Source organism: Leuciscus leuciscus, assembly GCF_965113295.1.
Source record: "Leuciscus leuciscus genome assembly, chromosome: 1".
Lineage (NCBI taxonomy): Eukaryota > Metazoa > Chordata > Actinopteri > Cypriniformes > Leuciscidae > Leuciscus > Leuciscus leuciscus.
Window position 1 is genome coordinate 16,108,548 of NC_138725.1, and position 17,303 is coordinate 16,125,850.

Sequence of the window (17,303 nt, forward strand, 5' to 3'; positions counted from 1 at the left end):
TAGCAGACGGTCAGTTTAGCCAGTCTGTCTGCTTCCTGACCTGAGCCCCAGATTGACATGTTTGAGCTCTAAGACTATGTGCCATATTACTAGAGAGAAGAGCAGCATCATCCCAGGAGGGATGAATACCATCTCTTTTCAACAGGTCAGGTCTGCCCCAAAAACTTTTCCAATTGTCTATGAATTCTATATTATTTTGCGGACACCACTTAGACAGCCAGCCATTGAGTGAGGACAATCTACTAAGTATCTCATCACTCCTGCAAACAGGAAGGGGGCCAGAGCAAATTACAGTGCCTGACATCGTACTTGCAAGTTCACACACCTCTTTAATATTAATTTTGGTGATCTCCGACTGGCGGAGTCAAACATCATTTGTGACGACGTGAATAATAATCTTAGAGAATGTAGGCCTATTGCGTGCTGAGTTATGCTATCAAGTACGCTGCCGTTCCATTTGTAGAATGACTGGACTCGCGTCCTCCCGTCCTCGAGAGTTCGTTCTTCTGAGTCGAACCTGGCAAGTCCAAACTCAGAAGGACGCAAGTCCAGACTCTGCGAACTTGGTATCGAGAAACGGCCCTACTCTTTTATGAATACTAAGGATTCATACATATTTACTCACTCGCCTACTACTTTTTCCCTACTATATAGTGGGGAAGTATGCAGTTTCAGGCGCAGCCTCTTATTTGTGTCTAGGATAGCCCTTCCTTTAGAAACCTCCCTAGATCCCCCTTGAGGTGGGGAGAAGCATTACAGCATAAGAAATGGAACAGCTTTTCAGAACTGTTACAATGGGTCGGTCATGAACGATTTGTTCATTTTTAATTAATTTTTAATATGACTCAGGAATGACGTCATTGTCATTAGATTATCAAAAATTCGTCAAATACTATTCATATTATTATTTAAAAGCTCTATTGAGAAATTTAAAACATGGAAAGCTCAAAAAGCAATCATAATATGTTACTTCATGGGTTTCAGAACTAAATTATTCCTGATTCAAGCAGAAAATAAAAACAGACAATAACAATGAGATTGATCAAATGAGTAAAGAGTTTAATCAATCATTACATTAATCAAATATTAAGTAAATTAAATTAAGTAAAAGTGAAAGCGAATGAGACAGATCTCTCTCTTTACTGACTTATAAGAGCCAAAGCATCTCAAAAGAAGAAGAGAAGAAAAGTGTCCAGTTTCCATGAAAGTATATCTTGAGTTTGCATGGAAGAGTAGAAGTAGAAGAGAAACTAGATGTTCTAATTCAAAATTATAAATAACGTTTAAAAATGTATATCAGATTCATGTCTCTCTTAAAAGTGTTATGGCCTCTTCTTCAGCTCCTGAACTTTGCCTTCAAATGTTTTTCTTTTCCAGTGTGAATTTTCTGCCACTCTTTCAGTTCATCTTCTGTAGTAAAGGACTTCAGCACTGAAACACACACCGCCGTGTCTTTTCTGCTGTAATATTACTAATGAATCTTCTCCTTTGTGTGAATCTTCAGGTGTTTCTTCAGGACTGACGCCCAATGAAACTGTTTAGCGCACTGATCACAGTTAAATGGTCTTTCTTCAGAATGGGAAGATGTGATTTCAGAGAGAAAGCCTGAGTGAAACTCTTCCCGCATTGAGATCGCTCTCCGGTGTGGATGCTGTCGTATTGGCAAGAGGCCCAGAAGTGAATTCTTCTGATAAATCCCTAGAAATGAGATCTCTCTAAATGTTTTACATGTCCCAAAAGTAACAGATACAATTAAGATTTTTGTGGACGATATTTTACGTTTCCTTGTCTTTGTGTTATTCTGAAACTTTTTTAAAAGTAAAACGAAACCATTCTTTGTTGATTTGAAAAGGACCCTGAATTAACGTCTAGCATCTTTAACCTGCAGGTAAGGGCAATTTATAATTGTAACAGGTTATGGGAATGTTTTAGAATGATTTATGAGGTTACAGCGGTATACAAATACAACAATCCTCATATGATTCCTAAGTTTGTGTTTACTTGTGAAACTGTTCCCACACTGACCACATGTGTATGGTCTTTCTCCAGTGTGGATCCTCGTGTGTCTCTTAAGGTTTTCTTTATCCGTGAAGCTCTTCCCGAATTGATCACATGTGTAAGGTTTCTCTCTGGTTCTCCCATCAGGTCTAAAAGAAACATGAAATCATGTGACATTTTCAAATGAGAGAAAAAATGTGAAATAAAAAGTGAAGCCATAAGTCAAGATCACTGATGAGTTCAATAGTCATTTTAAACGAGTTGAATCTGGTTTGAGGATGGTTCCAAACATGACAGAATGTTTCAGGAACATCATCCTAACCTTTAAATAACATTCTATTAACATTCAAGAAACTGGACATTTGTATGTTTTTGGAATGTTACAAATCAACGAAAAATCAAAATTAAGTTGAAAGAACGCTTGAGGAACATTTTACCTTTTAAAACACATTCCTCTAACATCAAGAAAACTGGACATGTTTTACGTTTCCAGAACCAACATTTGGGTCTGAATATTTGGAGAATATATTTTTTGTTCTGAATATATGGAGAACGTTCTTATAAAAAATGTATGTTAGCTGGGGAACTACTTACCGTGACTGTGGTGATGTGGTTTCTCCACTGTATGGATCTTCATGTGTAGCTTCAGGTGAGTTTTAATAGTGAAACTCTTTCCACACTGATCACACTTGTAAGGTTTCTCTCTGCTGTGGATCCTCTCATGTGATTTCAAATGTTGTGATCGATTGAATCTCTTGTCACAGTGTGAACACTTGTAAGGTTTTTCTCCAGTGTGAATTCTCTGGTGTTTTTTTAAACTGTCCGCTGTAATAAAAGTCTTCTCACACTCAAAGCACATGTACTCTTTCACACCTGTGTGAATTTTCTCATGTCTATGTAAATGACACTGCCGTGAAAAACTCTTTCCACACACAGAACATGAATGCAGCTTCTCCTTCGTATGAACTGTCAGGTGTTTCTTCAGGTTTGATGCACAGAGAAATGTTTTTCCACATTGATCACATGTGAACGGTCTCTCTCCGGTGTGGATCCTCATGTGAATCTCAAGGCTTGATGATTGTGTGAAACTTTTCCCACACTGATCACATGTGAACGGCTTCTCTCCGGTGTGGATCATCATGTGAACATCAAGGTTTGATGATTTTATGAAGCTTTTTCCACACTGATCACATGTGAACGGTCTCTCTCCGGTGTGGATCCTCATGTGAACATCAAGGCTTGATGATTGTGTGAAACTCTTTCCACACTGATCACATGTGAACGGTCTCTCTCCGGTGTGGATCCTCATGTGAACATCAAGATATTGTTTGCGTGTGAAACTCTTTCCACACTGAGTGCAGGTGAAAGATTTCTTGGCTCTTCTTTTCTTTAAAAATGTATTTTTAGTCTTTGAGCGACTCAAAGGTTTTTCTCCAGGTTTGACATGATGTTCCTCCTTCACTTCACTCAGTTCTTCACTCTCCTCCTTCACTTCACTCAGTTCTTCTCTCTCCTCGCTCTCTTCCATCAGGTCTGAAATCAAAGAGAAAAAGTTATTTCATTTTCAGTACAACATAAATAATTCAGAGAGAGGAATATGAAGTGAAAGGACATAAAAAGAGCTGATATTTGTGTTAGATATTAGTTTTATGTGTTAGAATAATCAATAAAGTTTTGTTTAGAGAAATGTTACATTTGATTACAAGATTAAACACAAGCTTCGCTGCGTTCCAGTTCAAGTTGGAACGCCAATTAATTATTGGTCATTTACATCATAATTTAATTAGACATTTGATTACTCTATATAACTCTTTACATTATATTTCACTGGTTCATTTGGATTCCAGTGTCACTTAGAGTTTCACCCCGGCCAATAATGCTGATCTCACGGTCACAAACTCATAAGTCTGATTATTAGACGAAGGTTATCACTTAAATAATTTATGATTAATTAATACAACTTATACAAATAATCAGATATTGCTTAAGTTACACTTACAACCCTGTCAGCCATCCTGGAAATTGAATTGAATTGATACAGTTTACTGTTTATTGCTTAAAAAATATAATAATAATAATAATAATAATAGTAATAAAAAACGAAACTATATTGAGAAATGTCCAACAAAAATTGCAAACCAAATATATACCAGAGCTAGTTTTACTTCGTTTGACCTGATATTGACAATCAATATGAAAGTTTCCCCTTTACTGAACATTTGTTGATATGTTCCCTGTACCATCTCATAGTTGAACTGTTTATCTAAATGTGATGAAGTGCTTGAATGTTTCTAACATGAATGTTCTTCAGCATCATGAATGAATGAAGAATAAACACCAACCTCTTTGTTCTTCAGGATCTTCAGTGTGTTTCATTCTGCAGGGTTCTGGATCACTCATGTTCTCACTGTCCTCTTTAATAAACTCAGTCTTTGCAGATTTCAGCTCTTCCTGATGCCCTGATGCTCGTCTTCACTTGTAGCTGATGGGAATTTACAGCATTTATTGGGGAATTTCTGTGGGAGGAGCTTCACTGATCACGTGACTGCTGTAGGAGGGGCTTCACTGGTGATGTAATTGCTGTGGGAGGAGCTGATCTGCCAAAATAAAAAATATATCAATTACTGAGTTTGCTTTAATAGGGTCAAAGACCAGATGTTTAATTTTAGTGTCTGATTGATATTAAATTTACAAAAGTGATTTTTTATACATAGAAAACCCAGTAAATGCAAGTGTAATGTTTCAAATAACTTTTGTGAAGAAAAAAAAAAGTCAAAATATATGTGAAATAATGTTGGATCATCATTCAAATTTAATTATTTTTAAAATGATTAAAAACTTCTTGCTGACAAAAAAGTGGTTTGAAGGATAGTGGCAAAGTATAAAGACTTAAAAAAATAATGAGTATTTTGGGGCTGCACTATGATCCTAAAATACAGTGTTTGAATATGTCATCAAATGATTCTTGTTCTAAATATGGTCTATGACTGGAAATGAAACATAAATATATATATATATATATATATATATATATATATATATATATATATATATATATATATATATAGATAGATATATAGATAGATAGATAGATAGATAGATGGATAGATAGAGAGATATTGTTGTTGTTTTTTGCTATATAAACCCCTTTTTGTATTTAACCATATACTAATTTGCACAGTATTTATATCTGTCTGTCTATCGTAAAGCAATTTGTATTTCTAATTCTAACATTATTCGATTTCTTCGTTAAAATAATGGCATATATCTAGAAAAGTAGTAAAGAACTGTAGGAAAAACATTTAAAAGCATAAAAGATATAAATAATCATTCATATAGTAAGCATCAATTACCCTCAGTCTGCTGACACCAATGAAATGAGCTTTAAGTGTCAATTTACAGGAGATCTGAAGACATCAGCATAATAAATGAGGTGAAAACAGGAACTATTGTCATGAAATAAAGAGTGTTTTCAGCAGGGGAATCTTAATATTGATGAGCCTCAGACTATCAACACTCATTCAACAAGCCATTCAGGATCATCAGCAGATCATCTCACTTTATTCCACTCGCGTAGCTACGGGTGGGCCTGGATGGGCCTGGGCCCACCCACCTGTCAGTCAGGCCCATCCAGTCAGTGGCCTCACAAGGTAGCCTAACGAGGGAATTCTGTTGCGAAGTCTGTTGCGATTATCACAATACTTGAAACTATAAAAATAAATCTTAATGTTTCTTGATTCTTGTTTGGTTGTCATGGTTGTCATGGTGATGACGAAATGCCCGCATAGCGCACTTCGCAGTCAGATTGCGAACAGCCCATCCCCCCTTCACAACGACGAGCACATTTCACAGAGGGACACTGAAGTTTAGCCAAGTATGTTAAACTAAAATGAAACAGAGCAACTTACTAAAGTTCGTGTCAAAAAGACTCTTTGTCCCTGCTCTCATTTGAAAGAGAATTGACTGAATCGTTGGACTATAACGAAATCATTGCAGTGTTCAACTCTTAAGCCCCGTCGTCTCCTGTTATAAGCTAGTCATCAAAAGTAAGCCAATCTACGTTTACTGTGCAGTTTCCTAGTCAATGTTGTTTATTTAACGTGGTTTATGTGGCCGCTGAGCCAGACTATGACCAAGCATTGTTTTTACACACTGTCCACTACTGTCCTGCTGATTTGATGATGGTGTTATGCATCTGTCAGATGCGTGGTGTGTGTGTGGTGTGGCCGCGCGCAGTGGAAATGCTGTTCTTATCGTTATGTTCTTAACACTGCTTATGATGACATACATGCTTGTGCTCTGATTAAACTGTGGTGTTTACTCTTCATCCCTGTGTGCACCAAACACATCTGCTGGGTTTGCTGCCAAAAAGCCATTTTTTTCATTTCATCTGACCACAGAATCCAGTCCATTTTGAAGATCCAGCCAGGTCTGACAACTGAATATGCTGGAGTTTATTTTTGGAGGAGCGAGGAGGATTTTTCTTGAAACCCTCCCAAAACAACTGGTGATGTAGGGGTTGTTTGATCTTTTTTTTTTTTTTTGGCTTTCTGACCCCAAGACTCAACTAATCTCTGCAATTCTCCATCTGTGATCCTTGGAGAGTCTTTGGCCACTCAAACCATCCTCCTCACTATCCATTAAGATAATACAGACACACGTCCTCTTCCTGGCAGATTCGTAACATCTTTAGTTGATTATAACTTCTTAATTATTGCCCTGATGGTCAAAATGGGGATTTTCAATTCTTTAGATATTTTCTTACAGTCACTTTCTATTTTGTGACGCTCAACAATCTTTTGCTGCACATCAGAACTATATTCTTTGGTTTTACTCATTGTGATGGATGATTAAGGGAATTTGGCATTTGTGCTTCCTCATATTTAAACTCCTGTGAAACAAGAAGTCATAGCTGGACAATTTCATGTTCCTAGTCACCCTGGTGTGCTAAAAAAAAGGTAAATATTAATGGTAATATACTTCAGAGATATTTTTCTCATAAAAAATTCTAGGGGTGCCAACATTTATGGCCAGCGTGTTTTGGAGAAAAACATTTATTTCATAATGTGATTTACCCCCCAATTTCAATTCTTTTACTTCAATGAAAGGTTAGATTTTTGTGAATTTTTTTAATGAAAGATCAAAAGGATAAACAATGCAGATTTATTTTTTACAGCCATTTTTTATCATATTTATCAGGGGTGCCATCAATTTTGACCACGACTGTATTTCTAACAAGTGCATGCAAAGAACACATTATCGTGCGGAATCGTAACACATTTAGAAGAATCCAGCAGAAATCCACAAGTATCACTATTTGACCAGGATTTCGCCGACAACATTGCCCTATTTGAAAACACCCTGGACAGAGCACAGGAACAACTCACAACAACAGCAAAGTGGGCCAGGAGAGTAGGCCTTGAAGTCAACATAGTACAAAAGAAGGTAAAACAGAAGCACAGAGTAACCAAGAATACGCTGGTCTGGACATGGCAATACACAATCATCAGCATATAGAGCTAAATGGACAGACCATCGAATGGACCAAGAACTTTGGCTCCCACATCGCCTCTAGTGAATCTGACATCAAAATACGAAAAGGCCAAGCATGGGGGGCCTTCTGAAATATGAAGAACATATTTCAGTCAAGAAGTCTTCCAATTAGACTCAATATCAACATATTTGAAGCTGAGTGTGTCTCAATCCTGCTCTATGGTTGCGAGAGCAGATCCTTAGCAGCAAATTCAGAGACCAACTCAACAGTTTTGCCACCAACTGCTACAGACTCATGCTCGGCATAAAAGCATCTGGATGAAAACACAATAAAGTCATGTAAGAGTAATTTTTGTGCTTCACAGACCGTTTATCAGTTTGGACAATTGCAGCGCGAGCCGATCTTGATCAAGTGACACTGTTACTACACAGCGCTAAGAGATCCAGTAAATAAAGCATTCAAATTCGCCACTGAAGTAAAAACATCGCTGTGAGATCTAGAGAGAGCATTCACATTTCTCTGCTATTAACGAATCAAACAACGCGTGGCACGTGGCGGTGGCAGAAAGAAACATTGTGCCATAAATGAACTATCCAGTGTCCACAGATCAGCAACATTCACCATGGATTTACTGTAGTAACACTAACTGTAACCATGGAAGTTTGGCAGGAATAGTAGGCTACAATGCTTTCAAGTGCTTTCGGTTTTATATAAAAAAATAATCAAGGACATTTCTCTGGTATTTCTTTCTTTTTGCTGTATCGAAAACTTACCGAACCATGACACCAGTGTATCGTATAGAACGAACCGTGAATTTTGTGAACCGCTACAACCATACTATATATCTTTATAATCATTTAATTGACTGCTTTTAAATGATCTAATTCAAAACTAAAATAAATATTCTGTTTAAGTAATCTGTATGAAAAGAGAGAGATGTCAGTCATTCTCATTACAGCTCGTTATCTGCTAATGTGACCCCGCCCACGCTGAGCGCTTGCTATTCAAATGCAAATCATCTGAGGCAATCCATGCAAACGTGTCAACGCCCACATCAGCTCGATAAAACACACCAAGGTTAATCAGATAAGTGTGCTTCACGTTGTGAAGCTGTGAGGAATAATAATAATTCTGGAAAATTTACCTCAGAAGTGCATTTATTTTTCATTTTGAGGAGCAACGGATCTAGCTGAGGATTGTGAATAGTAAGTGCTGTTCTTAGGGCTTTGTTCTAATCGCAATATGGAAAAGTGTTAGCCTAGAAATCTAGACGCACCCTAGCGGCAGCAAAATGTATTTTGCAGCCAGGTGGGTCTAGCAACTCTCAATAGACCTTCTAGCTGCAAAAACCTAAATTGGGTCAGGCCAATCACGTCGTGTATAGAGTAGGTGGGGGCGGGCTTAACATATGACGACAGAGTTGCGACGGCTGCCACTTGAAAACAAAGAATGACGGCTGCTGATGGAGAACAACGGTCTTTCGAATCGGCTTTGGCCGCGACTCTGGAGGACTTGGAGTTAAGTTTTTCTTTGAGAAAAGAGCAAAGAACGGCACTTAAGTCATTCTTAAAAAAAGGAAGATGTGTTCGTCGTTTTGCCGGCCAGATATGGCAAAAGTTGAATCTATCAACTAACGTTAGCTCCGCTGTTGGGAAAACGCTCTGGTTGGTTGAAGCGATGTCCTATTGCGCGCAGAGGGAATTTGAAAGACTGCCGTTTATCCCGCCCCTCGGATTGAGCCGTGTCTATGGTGAGTTTCCAGACCTAACATCTTGATGTAGGTCTGGCTTGCCAGGCTAGAAAAGTGTATGTTAACTGCAAAAAGACTGATTATTTCTGTGTGTGAATGAATGAACAGCTTTTACCGAACTATATTGTATATAGTTTTTGTATAAGCAGTAAATTAACATTTATATGCCAAATATATATCATAAAAACGATATGTTACAGATGAAATATGAAAGACAACACTTCGACTAGTTTTGGATAGATTATAAAGTTTTTACTGTAAAATAGACTACTGCCACAAATAAGTTTTTGTTCGCCAATTTCTGCTCATATCAAAATTAGAGAACAATTAAAGTCCGCGTGAACCGGAAGTTGCAAATGACTTTTCTCCAGTGCTATGACGTATTTCCCAGTGAAACGGAATATTGAACAGAGGGCAGGGTTTTACTCTAGCGCTCCTCCTCTCCATCTCTCGCTCATTACAGACTAACGATTTGAGGGGAGTGGTTAAGCGTTTCCCAACCCAAGTCCTCAAACCTACGTCATCAGAGAAGGGACCCCATTCCAGACCAGAAGTAACTTTTCAGACTTTGATTAAAGATTACGACGGCAAACCATTTTTTTTCGGTGTTTTAACTTGCACAGATTAATTGTTCACCACAAGACTAGTAATATGCGCTAACAAAGTAAATAGGGTCAATTTTGATTTCAGTTGGACTTTAAGAAATACTTGATTGTTTTCAGAAATACTGTTAATTTTAATTGCTTGGAATTTGAAGGAATATTCGCTGTGGGTATAGCAGTGTTCTACTAGCAATTTTTACAAAAAAACCCCCAAAAAACAAGGCCTATTATACAGCTACATGGCAGGGTGAATGCAAATGTTTTTCAGAACCTCCTTCGGCAACATGTGGTTCCTTCCCTGCAAGCATCTCCCAATCAGCCCGCAATTTTCAAGCAAGACAACGGCCCCTGTCACACTGCAAAATGGGTAAAGCAGTTCCTTGAAGCTCAGAAAATTGAAATAATTAAATGGCCAGCCCAGACTCCTGATCTAAACCTGATTGAAAATCTTTGGAAAATCCTTGGCGACAAAGTCTAAGAAACCCACTACAGTTACCGAACTGTGGAAGAGACTGGAAGAAGAGTGGACCAAGAACACACCAGAGCAGTGTGAGAATCTAGTGATGTCCTGTGGCCGCAGATGTGTTCAGGTCATTTAAGTGAAAAGTGAAAGTGAAAGTGACACGTGACGGCCAAGTATGGTAACCCATACTTGGAATTTGACTTCTGCATTTAACCCATCCAAGTTAATGCACACACATTAGGAGCAGAGTAGTGAGTAGTTAACACACACACACTGCAAACGTGGATACACACACCCAGAGCAGCGGGCAGCCTTTGTGTGGCGCCCGGGGAGCGATTAGGGGTTAGGTGCCTTGCTCAAGGGCACCTCAGTCATTTCCCACCGGTTCTGGAATCGAACCAGCAACCTTTGGGTTACCAGTTCAACTCCCTAACCACTAGGCCATGACTGCCCCAATTTAAAGCAAGGGCCTCTACACTTCCTACTAAATTTTGACTGGTGTAAGCCTCAAATTTTTGCTGTAATGCTTTCTTTTGTGCTGCAATAGTTATTGTTCTCTAATTTTTATTAGGGGTGTGCTAAAAAAATCAATACAGCAATATATCACAATATAGATTTTTATATTCAGGATATACCACATCGATTTCCAGCTCAGAAAATCAATGAACTGTTGATTTTTAAAATTAAAAATCTTTTAAACTTTGTGTGAACGGGTGTGAACTACAACCTCCGTTCCTGTAGATGTCGCAGTACGGCGGCTTTAGTTTCCTTCAACTTGCTGGGTGCCACTTTGGGTAGTGAAAGCTGGAAGCGGCATGGCAGACTCAGCCGATAAAATTGCTTCGGCCCCTTCACAATATAAAGCCAATGTGTGGGTGCACTTCGGTTTTAAAAACAAACCAGGGAGCATGGACTTGGATAAAACAAACGCAATATGCAAGCTTTGTCACGCTGCTATAAAATATTCAGGTAACACAACCAATTTACGAACGCACCTTGTCAGACGCCATGCAGAAATGACATTGAAAGAGAAGCAACCGAAACCTGGCGACCAGAAGCAGACTAACTTCCATCAGATGGAATAGTCCACATGACATGCTGCAGAGCTTCCTAGAACAGCAGCCAGCCATCCATGCTGCCCTCTTCTCAGCTGAGGTGAGGAAGGAACATAACAGCTGCTGAAGAAGTTGTCACTGCTATGAAGCCCATGAAGGTAGCTACACCAGTCATGTCAGAAGAGACCACTCCAACATTTTGATGATCTACAAGACAGCCCAACTGATTCCAACTTGACACAGGAAATCAAATCTGCCATGTGCCAGGATCTCAACAAGGAGGCGCTTTATGTGGCCACAGCTTTGGATCCGAGGTTTAACCCTTAAAGACCAATACAGATAAAATAACTATCGTTCTAAAATGTTTAATAACTTTTGAGTCGCTAATCCAATCTGTATGCTTTAAGATGAGATTCTCAGCTTTCCCGTGTTATCATGGTTGTCTCTATTGGTCATTCACTGGTTCCGTAGTGCCGGTTATTGCGTCATCAAAATCTGCAGCAGTGATTCGTCAAGGAAACACATGTGGTTTCTTTCTTTGAGCCAAACAGGAACCATTGTTGATGCGTAGTCCCACCCTCATGCCCAGATTCGTCCAAACGGTCATCAACTCAACCAATAAACATAGTGATTGGTGTTTTTAACAACCAATCACATTTCTTTATAAATTTGAACAAACGCAATGCATTGAAAACTATGCATGAAAACTAACGGATGCAAAGTTTTTGACCATAGCGCAAAACACGAAAGAGCACAAAACACGAAAAAGCATAAAACACGAAAGAGCATGAGTATGTCAAAACAGCAGTACAAATCGGAGGATGTGTTAGAATTTATTTTTTTAAACGAGTCGTTAGACGATGACCTGGTGGAACCTTCCGATTCAGAAGATCGTTTTAATCATTTGCACTGTTTATTTATCTATTTGTATTTAGTTTGTGAAGATTATTTGCACTATTTGTTCATTAGCACTCAGTATATTACCCTCAATGAACCATTTCTTCATTTGCACTATTTCTTTTTGTATTTAGTTTGTGAAGATTATTTGAACCATTTGTTCATTTACACTCTGTATATTGTATTGTTAGTATTTATATTGCAAAGTTGTCACTACTTGTTATATTGTTTGCATTTGTTGTTCATGTTCAAATTATAATATAATTTTCTGAAGAAAAATGTTTGCTTTAGTGTTCTGTTGTAATATAACTACTTTTCTATTTACTTTACTCTCTGAACTTATTTGGACACATCTACATTGTCAGTAAATGTAATACACCTGTTTTTACTCAAAAACACCTAGAATTATATTATAATAAATGGCTATAACTTGCTGAGGGATTGTTACATGTAGACAAAATTTAATCTGGAAGTCTAAAACAACCAAGTCGAACTTTCTAAAGGAAAAAAAACTAAACTTCAGGAAGTTCTGTTTGAGTTCACACTGAAAACACCACATTTTTTTGCTGCCATTTTTCTTAAAATCCTGTTAATTTCATAAATTCTCTGACAAAATAAATGTAAAACTGGGACTTGAAATGAGCTAGATGGAAACTCTCGGTTCTCCTGTTTAAACTGATATATGGCACTTGATGCTTTCTGCTAGAATGGGTTAGAAAAACAAAGAAAAGTACAGGTGAGTCAGGCGCCCCAAAAATGTTCTAGGTCTTTAAGGGTTAAGGCCATGCCCTTCCTTTCAGAAGACCAATGCCTGGACATCTATGCTACAATCATTGCAGAAGCTACAGGGAGCAAAGCATTACAGGTAAGATAAACAATCCCATATACTAAAACATACTGTTGTCAAGATTTATAAACATTTAAAAATAGTCATTCAATTTTTCAGTATTAAAATCACAAACCAGTGAAAGATAGGCAAACATCTATAGTAAAGTGTATATAGTATAGTTTGATAAATTGAATTATTTCATTGTACTGGACTTATACTTTTTCTCTAAAGCTAATGTTTAATTTGCTTTGCTGTTTATTTAAGCAGAATGAGCTTGGAGTGGACTCAGTGGAGACAAGGGAGACAAAGACTGATGTGAATGTGGTGCCAGAAGAGGATGAGGATGGCAATTAAGGTCCTATGCAAAAAGACATTTCTGGTGTACCATCCAAGAGATCCAGGCATTCTCTAGCTAATATATATATATATATATATATATATATATATATATATTATTTTGTCCTTGCATTCTTTCTTGTGGCTCAGTGACACACTTGAATGAAAAGCTCGTTATGCGGGTCATTATCATATTGGGTGTGTACCACATCATTATTCATGATCATTCACACCCCTGCGCATATTGCCTTTCCAAACAAAAAGTGTCTTACAAACTTTAAACCAATGTATTGTTTTATGCGAATGATTAGCCAGGATGATTTTCAGATCATTTTGAAGCAAAAACTCTAGGTGACAACATCCATTAGTCAAAAGTCTTGTGGACACATATTTAGTATAAATTCAAATAGTAGGGCGTGCAGAATTGTGACATCTGTAACTCAAGATCTTCAAATCACGCAGGATAACATGAATAATCAGGTTTTGTCGAAGCCAAAGCAACAAACTATTTTTCTTCAATTGTTTAAAATGATCAAAACCAACTTAAATGAACTAGGGCTGCAACTAATTAATGAAATTAAAGGAGAACTCCGGTCAATTTTAACATTGAGCTCATTTTTTTGTAAATGTGGAGTGCTGTCAATACAGAGAACAACGACAAAACACCGTGTTATCCTCTTTTTAAAATTTGCACCCTGTTGACTTCAATGGGCCAAAGTAGTCGATTGTCGAGTTCACGCGCGTGATCATAGATACTAAACCTATGCACGTGAACTCGACAATCGACTACTGTGGACTTCTACCGAAAACAGGAAGAAAATACAGGTATGTGCGCTGGCTGAATTAACATAATTTTTATACATATCTTTCACATCTACTGCAGTCAGATTCACCGCGTTCACTCTGAAGGAATCACTCATAATGGCTGGGCACTTGTAATGACACATCAAGGATGTTAAGAGGCTAAAAGCAGGTTTAAAACTTGCCCTATTGAAGTCAACAGGGTGCAAATTTTTAAAACAGGATAACACGGTGTAGGCAACACCGATTTTTGTCGTTGTTCTCTGTATTGACAGTACTCAATGTTAAAATTGACCGGAGTTCTCCTTTAATAATAACAAGCACATGTCAGAATAGAGAGATACTTTCTCATTCTGAAAATTGTACATAATAATGAGATACTTTCTTATAATTATAACTCAATATCTCATAATAATGTGAAAAATGTGAAGCAGATAGCAAGCAACCACCAAGATGTCCTGTTTCTCATCATGGCTGTTAGGAAATTAACTTACACAGGAGAGACTTTAATGCTCAGCACATGAAGATGAACTACTTACTGTGATCTCAGACTGTGACGATCCATGTGGAGAGAGGTTCCTTCAGTTATCTTTGTTACTCACTCGACTGAAAACAGTGGTGATCTGGTATCTCCACTGCATGGATCTTCATGTGTAGCTTTAATTGACTTTTAAGGCAGAAAATCTTTCCACACTGATCACACGTGTGCCTCTCATGCGTTTTCAGATTTGCAGACTGACTGAATCTCTTGTCACAACGTGAACACTTGTAAGGTTTTTCTCCAGTGTGTGTTCTCTCATGTGATTTCAGAGTTATTAACTGGCTGAATCTCTTGTCACAGTGTGAACACTTGTAAGGTTTTTCTCCAGTGTGAATTCTCTGGTGCAGTTTCAAACTGTACTTTTAAATTGCACAGCAGTGAAAAACTCTTTCCACATTCAGAACATGAATGCGGCTTCTCCTTCGTATGAACTGCCAGGTGTGTCCTCAATTGTGATGCCCTAAGAAATGTTTTTCCACATTGATCACATGTAAACGGCTTCTCTCCAGTGTGGATCCTCGTGTGATTCTTTAGCTGTGATGATTGTGTGAAACTCTTCCCGCACTGATCGCATGCGTAAGGCTTTTCTCCAGTGTGGATCATCATGTGAACATTAAGATTTTGTTTTTGTGTAAAGCTCGTCCCACACTGATTGCATGTGAACAGCTTCTCTCCTGTATGAAGTCTCATGTGAATCTCAAGACTTTGTTTGGTCTTGAATCTCTTTTCACACTGATCGCATGTGAACGGCTTCTCTTCAGTATGAACTCTCATATGAACATCAAGACGCTGTTTGGTTGGGAAACTCTTTCCACACTGAGTGCAGGTGAAAGATGTCTTTGAGCGACTCAAAGGTGTTTCTCCAGGTTTGACATGATGTTTCTCCACCACTTCACTCGGTTCTTCACTCTCCTCCTTCACTTCACTCAGTTCTTCACTTTCCTCCTTCACTTCACTCAGTTCTTCACTCTCCTCCTTCACTTCACTCAGTTCTTCACTCTCCTCCTTCACTTCACTCAGTTCTTCTCTCTCCTCCTTCACTTGACTCAGTTCTTCTCTCTCCTCCATCACTTCACTCAGTTCTTCACTCTCCTCCTTCACTTCACTCAGTTCTTCACTCTCCCTCTTCACTTCCATCAGGTCTGACATGAAAGAAAAATATTATTATTCATCCAAATAATACAAAGAGTTAAAAAGAAGTGAAAGCACATTAAAGTAGACAACTGCTATAATCAAGTTCAAATGTCAAAGATGGTAAACTATGTATAGAGCAGTTAGATCTAAATAAGCCTAAAATATGAGCTCTCATTAAAGTCACAAATGATTTGCTCTTATCATCCGATCGTGGTTGTGTCTCTCTATTAGTGTTACTCGATCTTAGTGCTGCAGATATACTATTGACCACAACATTCTTTTAACTAGACTTAAAGATTATGTTGGCATTAGTGGAATTGCACTAGCATGGTTAAAATCATACTTATCTGACCGTTATCAGTTTGTAGAAGTAAATGAAGAGATGTCTTATCAATCACAAGTTCAGTATGGCGTACCACAAGGCTCAGTACTACAACCGTTGCTGTTCACTCTGTACATGCTACTCTTGAGAGATATCATCAAAGACAGTATAAGAAATGGACACAGAACCCCATAGATTTCAACGGAGAAAAGTGAAGTTAATTAGAAGCACTCTCTTCCTGATGGCTGAGCGTACTGCACAGGCTCAAACTTAGCTTGACGACGTAGATGTGACGTGAGCAACCTGTCTGACAGTTGTAAGTCTTTTAGTAGCTGTGCCAAGAGAAATCTGAATCATTCCCTTCCGAATCTTTCAGAGATGGAGAGCGTGAGTAGGAGCTGTCCATGAGCTAGAAACAGGATCAACTTTATGACTCGCTATGGGCGTCTCCCTTGACTTTATCGGACTTTATGCCTCCACGTCCCCCCCGACTGCCTGCGAGCTTCTCCTCTAGTCTATGCGGTAATGTTTCTACTGTACGACAGAGTCACGTGGTTATGACGCAATCATTAGCCTATTTTTTTTTTTAAAAGGCTTCTACGTAAGATACAAGTTAATAGAGCCTTTTATGCATTGTCATGTTTCTTTAGAAATAAACAATGGACAAACAGAGTCTTTAAAAGCCTCAGATGTAAAGTTATTCCCTGTCAAAAGTTACGCAGAAATGAATGGGAATCAATGCAATGAGGAATCAGCAGGTTCCCGGGTGCTGGATTACCCTCTTCGATTTCATTAGGAAACATGGTTTTCACTGTTATGCTGATGATTCTCAATTCTATATTTCTTCACGCCCCAATGAAACTTACCAATTCACAAAATTAACAGAATGCATAGCTGATATAAAAAAATTGGACAACTAGTAATTTCCTACTTCTAAATTCTGAAAAAACAGAGATTCTAATTATTGGGACAAAAAAAAATGTCCTCTTGTTATAACCTAGAATACTGTCTAACACTTGATGGCTGCTCTGTTAAGTCACGTTAGAAAGTCACGTGTCTGTAAAACCACATTTTTCCATCT

At 38.1% G+C, this 17,303-nt stretch overlaps 1 protein-coding gene and 1 long non-coding RNA gene across 5 annotated transcripts in view; one reads left to right on the forward strand and one right to left on the reverse strand.

Moving 5' to 3' along the window:
- LOC309498214 (uncharacterized protein) overlaps positions 1-17,303 on the reverse strand; it is a 233,752-nt gene that overhangs the window by 126,201 nt on the left and 90,248 nt on the right. The window contains exons 2-3 of one of the 4 annotated variants that reach the window (XM_082168780.1): positions 4,341-4,480; positions 2,599-3,531 (exon numbers count right to left, since the gene is read on the reverse strand). The exons of 1 other annotated variant lie outside the window; for it this stretch is intronic. In XM_082168780.1, the coding sequence (XP_082024906.1) occupies positions 2,599-3,531; positions 4,341-4,398 (991 nt within the window). In that variant the 5' untranslated portion in view covers positions 4,399-4,480. Of the gene's footprint in view, positions 1-2,598; positions 3,532-4,340; positions 4,481-5,351; positions 5,483-17,303 lie in introns of those variants that run through there. 2 more of the 4 variants (XM_082168784.1, XM_082168783.1) reach the window with 2 other exon arrangements.
- The window catches only part of LOC309503752, a 97,217-nt gene continuing 86,236 nt past the window's right edge, over positions 6,323-17,303 (forward strand). Inside the window, exon 1 of the long non-coding RNA XR_014207845.1 lies at positions 6,323-6,825. This is a non-coding gene — a long non-coding RNA (uncharacterized lncRNA). The remainder of the gene's footprint in view (positions 6,826-17,303) is intronic.